At 36.3% G+C, this 7498-nt stretch overlaps 1 protein-coding gene across 1 annotated transcript; it reads left to right on the top strand.

Moving 5' to 3' along the window:
• The first annotated feature begins 1505 nt into the window (after positions 1 to 1505).
• Positions 1506 to 3880, top strand: LOC117165150 (putative fatty acyl-CoA reductase CG5065). The gene is made up of 7 exons (XM_033348605.2): positions 1506 to 1751; positions 1846 to 2162; positions 2262 to 2509; positions 2733 to 2916; positions 3198 to 3383; positions 3476 to 3730; positions 3802 to 3880. Exons 1-7 carry the CDS (start codon positions 1506 to 1508, stop codon positions 3878 to 3880), a joined length of 1515 nt encoding a protein of 504 aa, XP_033204496.2.
• Positions 3881 to 7498: the final 3618 nt, after the last annotated feature.

The following is a 7498-nucleotide window of genomic DNA, read 5'->3' as shown; positions in this document are numbered from 1 at the left end:
GACAGTAAAATTTCAACCAGGTAATCTGAAATACAGTGGAGTCTCCCGTATCCGAATTAACAGGGAGGCAGCACAATCCGGACAATGGAACAATCACGTTGATATGAAATTTCGTTTATTGAAACATAGATTACGATTGAATGACAATTCTTTTAAGTGTATATGTATTTCATATCTTCTTGGCTGCTAAGTTATATAATTCTGTTGACATAATTAACTGCAACGAGCTACAATCTTTTTGTACTCTGAGTCATTGAGGCCATTTCTCGAACATATACGTTTCAAAAGGCACTTTTCATTATCATTTCATTAGCTGTTTCGCAGTGAATCCAGTACATTATATCAGTACAACAACGTATGTCATGTGGCCATCCCCAACACCATGTATATTTATAAATTTTACTCCATTGTCACCACTTTAGAGTTTTTCTTTTATTTTGTTTCGATGGCTACAGCACTATAAGTTTCATACTAAAGTCTTATAATCAGAATTTATTGAACCGAATAAAGGAAAGAATACGTTAGAATACATTGCACATGAACGCTAATAAAATATGTATACAGTATACATTTCACACAGAAGATAATAGACTGTTCCGGTATTAGGATAATCGAATAATTGGTGTTCGGATAAATCGGGACAGGCGGTCAGGTACTTTTACAGTCTATTCGGTTGCAGAATCTTGAAACTAAATTAAGGTGAAAATGGAGAACAACAAAATTGCGCTTTGTTTTTTACACGAACGCGAATAATCATCGATTATAGATTATACTCATTGTTATTTATTGATGTTTACTCACTGAAATCTTTAACGACTTATCGGAAATATGCTTCCTTTTGACTCCATAAATAATTAATGAATAACAGCATATATAAACAATGTTTATACTGATTTCACATACGCACCGCGACCGTCTCGTCCATGGGTGCACAGAAAAATCACATACGTATTAAGTATTCTGGAGGTGCTACTAAATGTGGGCGAACACTGTCTCGTACGACCACGCACATTTTCCACGCAAATTACTGATTACTACAATATTCATATACATGTACATAAAATATAAAATGAAAAAGTCAAAGGAAATTGGAAAATGCTTGACTCGAATAAAGTTAAACTCGAAGTATTAATTATACTTTTATGGAGTAATGTGTAATAATACAAATTAATGTACAGCCACATGAAAAATTGAATTTAATGCTTGAATAGTTCTTTCAACCTCTCGCTTTTTTTAAATTAAAGTCTACCAAGTAGGAGAAATATTTTTTAAATTACAATGGAAGCGCCATTGACATAACGCAATTTTTTGATTCGTTGAAAACGAAACCATTATTGGTGGATTATGTTTCTCTTTGTGAAGATTAACTATGGATTTCTTTGGAAAATAATATGTAAAAAAATCTCAGCTATAACAAATTTTGTACATTATCTTAACAGTTTTTCCACTTACTATTTGTTACTCTATGGCAAATATTGGGACAGAAAGTGCGAAGATTCTGAAACATGGATACAGTCAATGAAGAAACAAATGAAAATCGGAGCACTAAAGGTTTGAATAAGACGAATTCTCTCGAGAAATTCTACGCCAGTAATGGGATCTTTGTAACTGGAGCAACCGGTTTCCTTGGAAAAGCTCTTCTGGAAAAACTGATCCGCATGTGTCCACACATCGCTACCATTTTCATACTAATTCGTCCAAAAATTAACGAAACCATAGAACAACGATTTAAGAAGCTCATTGATGATCCCGTTCGTAAATATATACTTGTTCCTTTCAATATTCAAGGAGCCAAATTGATTAACTTTCTTTTCTGGAATTGAGCTGGTATTTTTTCGTCCTCAGATCTACGATGACATCAAAGCAAAACATCCCTCAGTTTTGAGCAAAGTTTATCCCGTGAAAGGTGACGTGAGTCTGCCAGATTTAGGTCTTTCGCGAGAAGATAGAAATCTGTTGTTAGAGAAAGTAAACATAGTGTTTCACGTCGCGGCCACTGTGAGATTCAACGAGCCGTTACACGTGGCTATTAATGTGAATACGAAAGGTACTACTCGCGTCATCGAACTTTGGAACGAACTGATGCACCCGATTAGCTTCGTCCACGTTAGCATCGCCTATAGTAATGCGAATCTACATGAGATTGAGGAAAAAGTTTATACGTAAGAATAAGTTATACGTAAACGTTGTTCCATGATTTACGAATATTATATTCATAATTATAGCGTGAAGAATATGTTCACATATTATTGATTTTGCAGCACGAGTTTGAAACCTTCAGAGGTGATCGATATGTGTGACAAATTCGACAAAGCGTCCATCACCGAAATAGAAAAAAAGATTTTAAAAACTTATCCAAACACATACACATTCAGTAAGAATTTAGCAGAGCAGATTGTAGCAAGCAAGTGCAAAGGTCTACCAGTTGCGATAGTGCGGCCAAGCATAATTGGTGCTTCTCTGGAAGAACCATGTCCTGGTTGGATAGAGAATATTTCTGGATTTACAGGTACTTTAATAGATATTTTTCAATAGTAATTCAATATCCCTTACATTTCACAAGATTGGAGTTAATTGCTTAGTTTGTGAGCGGCTAGATGAAAGGCTTTCCACTAGATTATCATTATTATAGTTCAAATTTGTTTTGAACTATAATACAATTGCGAGTGCTGCATTTCTGCTAATCACAAATCACAAATAGTTTCTAAATTATTCCAATTTTATGTTACCAGGTACCTTTCTGCTAATCAGCAGAGGATGTGCAACAGCGATACGAGGTAGGAGAGATGCAATATCGGATATAGTGCCTGTGGATTTCGTAGTCGACATGATAATATGTACTGCATGGCATGTCACGTTACATAGAGATCATGAAGTTAAAGTTTACAACTGCACGAGTAACGCATGCCCTTTTAAGTAATTTTTATTACGAATTTTTTTCTACTAATGTAATTCGATTGTTAGAGTATTCCATAAGTTTCAGTTTATTTAAGTAAGGTGAACAATGGAAGCGCACACAAACGTAGAATACGAAAGTCCAATTTTGATTTCAATACGTTAATTTAGGAAGATAGTGATGTAATGTAATACTTATTTAGATTGTATAATATTTGCTGAGATACTCGGATAACAATAAACTTTACTTTAAGCGTATTTCAATTAATTAATAATACAATGTAATTGTTTCAATTGGCAAGATGGGGTCAGATGAGAGATGCCATTGTGAAATGTAGCACAGAAACGCCACTGAACGATACGCTGTGGTACCCGAGTTGTCCAATGATAGCTAATAGATATATTTACCAGGTTCGGAGTATAATTCCGCATGTTTTGCCTGCGTTCGTCATAGATATATTTTTAAGACTCCGAGGTAGTAAACCAATGTGAGTATTCTATCGATTCTCATGCAACGAGAAAAATGTTTCTGGGGAAATCTCTGTCTTCATCTATAATAAAAGTAAAACTGATATTTCAGAATGATGAAACTTCTCCTAAATGGCAATAAGCTGTTTACAACGATAGCATATTTTGTCATGCACGAATGGACTTTCCAAAGGGATAACTGTTCTGACTTAGTGAGAAAAGTGAAAATGTTGAACGACGGCGATATGGTCAAACTAGATTTACGGGATATGGATTGGGGGAAGTACGTTGCAATTTACCTGATGGGAATTAGGAAATTTATTCTGAAACAAGAGTTTAAGTCAGCAGCCCGACAACGGTTATCAAGGTGCATATAAAAGTATCTTCGTATAAAAAAATAGGAACTAATATAAATACATTTATTTTCGGTTATTTCAGGTTGTACTGGATACACCAGATCACTAAAATGTCCGGTATAATGATCTTACTATGGATAGTATACCGTATCGTGTACTGACTATTCGAACCTTATTTTTTCTGTTTAAACCAAAGGAATATAAATACAATTTTATGAAGAAGGGATTCAACATCCTCATATCCTCTTCATTTTGCCTTTTCACTCGTCTCCTTTCTAAAGAAATCCATTTATGACATTGATTGTTTTTCCTATAATATTTTAATAAGAATGCAGTTATTTATACGCACATGATTTCAGAGCTGTAAGCAATTCATCTGCTCACTGAATATGAACATTTTTGCATTATAAGGACAACATTATAATGACAAAATCCTCTGTCATTCTTCACCAAACAAAAGTTACGAGATAGTTATTCGTTGACAATAATAATTTACTATTGGAAAGTCTACTGAGCAATAAACAATGATGGTAGAAAATAAATATATTTTAAAATATAATAGTGCTAAAGTAAATCATTTTTAAGAATCCTTCAATTGCTCTAAAGGCTCACTTTGGTTCTCAAGTTGTTTGCTCATGAACCTTGTAGTTGCTTGACCAATCGGCGTTAAAATATATGATACAGTTAAAGAAATAGAAACTAGATGTGGCATTCATGCTGGATAAAATATTATTTCACATAATAAGTAGTAGATAGGTTTCTATTTAAGTTAGATATACATAGGATGTAGGGTTTTATTTCATGTGTATGTATGTGAATATCGCAATATAAGTGATCAATGATTTGTACAGAAATTGTGTGTGATTCATACAAGACAGCGTATTGCCACATTTATCAACAGCTCATAAATTCGTAATGCGTACGCGGTTTTTATGTGAGTATGGCTATTTTTATTACGATTTATCTGGAAACAGTCCGGCCACAACAGCGCGTTTGTGATTTTCCTACGCTAGGTAAACTTGTAAACAAATTGTTTACATATGTTGAGGTTGACTGATAGAAGAACAAGTGGATGAATTTGTAATAGAAAAATTTAAATAAATAAAGGTATAAGTATAAGTACAAGTATAGTGTATAAGTTTATGCTGATCCATATCCTCACTCTCATAGTGTTGCAATACGATAGAATCTTAATAAATGATACTGGTGGTTGTACTACACATCGTCGCCTTTAAACCTAAAATAAATTAAGTAATTGTAATATTGAAAGTATAGAAGCTGATGAATATATTTCAATATTGAATAATTTGATAAATTAAGAAAGAATATTACTCACATGTGGTATTTATTACCATATGAGTATTAGGCGTCATGATAAATAATTGGAAAGTACGTTTGAAGGGCCGGGTTTATTGACAGTATTTTCGTCAGGAGCCATTTATCAGAAATTAATTAATTATAAATTAATTATTAAATGGATAATTGCCAAAATGTTGGTAGTATAGCTTTTAAGTATATAAGGGATATAAGACATATACATACATATAAAGTATAGATAACGATAAGTATTATTTAAAATGGTCGTTAAATAAGGTTATTTGGGTCAGAGTCATATAAAGTCAAATTATGAACGAAAAGGAAAGTAAATAGAATTTAGCTATGACTAATAAAAGTGAGGGATTATACGAGCCTCTAATAACAATGTCTCAACAGATTAAGACTGTTCATTTTGTTTTATTTTGTTTGTTTTCGTTTTGCTGAATACCGTCAATGGTATATAGTTAAGTTAATGTTAATTGGTAACATAACAACAACATCAAGATGAAGATGACAGTTAAATAAGAGAGATATGTAAATAATTATGTTAGTTTTATGCAATTATATACATGATGAAGCGGTAAGCGAACTGGTAAAATTAAGGAATGTACACACATATGATGATGTACACACATCGACGCCAATAAAAGTGAGGTTAAAGGAGTTATTGGATGATACGCAATATACGAACCTGGCAAGATTATACGGACAATGGAAACAGAATAACGACAATATGACAACATCGGCAACGTAACTGGACATGATAATGTCCTATTGTAATGGACTATTGTAATAGTCTATTCTTAAGTTATAAAAAAATTGTTAAGGAAATTCGAGGATTTGGGAATACAAATTATTGACTATATTTCCCATACAACAGTTATACACCTATATTCCTCTCTAAGAACGTCTTGCACGCACGCTGGTTGCCAACCGACTAGCCTAGATTCTTCTAACATCTGGCAACAGTCTTTTGTCTCCACTGAGTCCTTGACGCCCTGTAACCCTTACACACACACTCTCATGTACAGTGTAAATGTATCACTTCCCTAACAAAAATATGGATAGAGTGACACGGAAGAATGAAAGTACGGCTCAAGGGGTTTCGGAGGCCCCAAGCCCCGTCAGTTCGACGAGTGGTACCTCCCCAGGGTCGCCCCGACGATCGTCACACGACTGGGCGAGGAACGAGGAGAGGACGGTCGGTCCGAAGGCCGTCTCTCGCTCGGAAAGAACGACCGGGCATCATGCGATCGATTGCGATACAGAGAAGAGATTCTAAATAGTATCGTTGATTCCGGTCGACAAAAGGGAGAGTGCCAAGGAATTACTAAAGGGGAAGTTGGGGCAAAACATCGAAATGGAAATTAACTCTCAAGCGGAGTTGATCGACCAGAGGTACGAGCAACCTCAGGAAAGGAGCCAAAGCGGAGGAAATGGAGAAGGTTCTAGTGAATAAGAGGGCGTTGTGAACCAAAAGAGGAGGTGAAATTGTTCTCTTGGAATTGAAGTATTGGCGGAGAACATATCCACTGAACTGAACTTAAAGGAAGAGGAGATGGATAGAGGTGAAGCCCCTAAGCATGACGCCGTGGGGAACCCAGCAGACGGTGGTTGTGCTGTCTGCGAGTACTGCTCCCTGGGACAGACCGACGATCAAGATTAAAACGGGATTGACGATTGCGTCGGCGAGGATTCTGCCCAACGTAGTAAGATGCTATAAGTGTCACATGCTGGGGCATACTGCGGCCAGGTGTATGGTAGCGAGCCCTGGTAGAGAATTGTGCAGACGATGTGAAGACAGGGACGACACCATAAACCAAAGCACGAAGGAACCAAGGTGTGCTATCTGCCTGAAGGAAAATAGGAATAACCTGAGGCACATTACCGGTCCCAGGAGTGCCGTGTAGTAAAAGAGAGGACGAAGAGAGGCAATCCTAGCGGAAGATAAGGATTTCAATAATTAAATTGAATAGGTGGAGGCTTGCACACGAATTGATGTGCCAGTATGTCTGCGAAGCTGGAGTAGACGTTATATTCATATCGGAGCCTTATAGGCAGCAGACATATTGGTACAATGACGATAAGGGCGATGCGTCGTTGTGGGTGACGCTCTTCAGAGGGAAACAACCAGAGATTAGTCGCTAGATGTGGAATCGTAGGAGTCAGCGTGGACAACGTGTTTTGCATTGGGGGTTATTCCTCCCCCAATGTGAATATGGAACAGTTTAACAGAAGTTGGACACTTTGATTCAGGCGACCAAGAGGAGTTAACCAGCAACGATGATCGCCGGAGATTTTAACTCAAAGGCAACCGCATAGGGAGGCCATGTAAATGTAAATGAAATGAAATGGTAGGGGAACCAGTCTCCTGAACATGTTCGCGAACAATGTGATCGTCCCGATCAAGATGAACGAAGATCATACATTTTGTAAAAACGGAAGGAAAAGTTTCCTCGACA

This window comes from Bombus vancouverensis, chromosome 17 (genome assembly GCF_051014615.1).
Source record: "Bombus vancouverensis nearcticus chromosome 17, iyBomVanc1_principal, whole genome shotgun sequence".
NCBI classification, from domain to species: Eukaryota; Metazoa; Arthropoda; class Insecta; order Hymenoptera; family Apidae; genus Bombus; species Bombus vancouverensis.
The sequence above is the reverse complement of the archived record's forward strand: the minus strand, read 5'-3'. Positions and strand labels throughout refer to the sequence as shown.

Excerpts from the sequence above, each read along its gene's own strand:
- LOC117165150 (XM_033348605.2), top strand. The coding sequence starts at position 1,506 with ATGGATACAGTCAATGAAGAAACAAATGAAAATCGGAGCACTAAAGGT. Across the intron at positions 1,752-1,845 it reads AGAAGCTCATTGATGATCCC|ATCTACGATGACATCAAAGC; the intron begins GTTCGTAAATAT and ends TTTCGTCCTCAG. Across the intron at positions 3,731-3,801 it reads GCCCGACAACGGTTATCAAG|GTTGTACTGGATACACCAGA; the intron begins GTGCATATAAAA and ends CGGTTATTTCAG.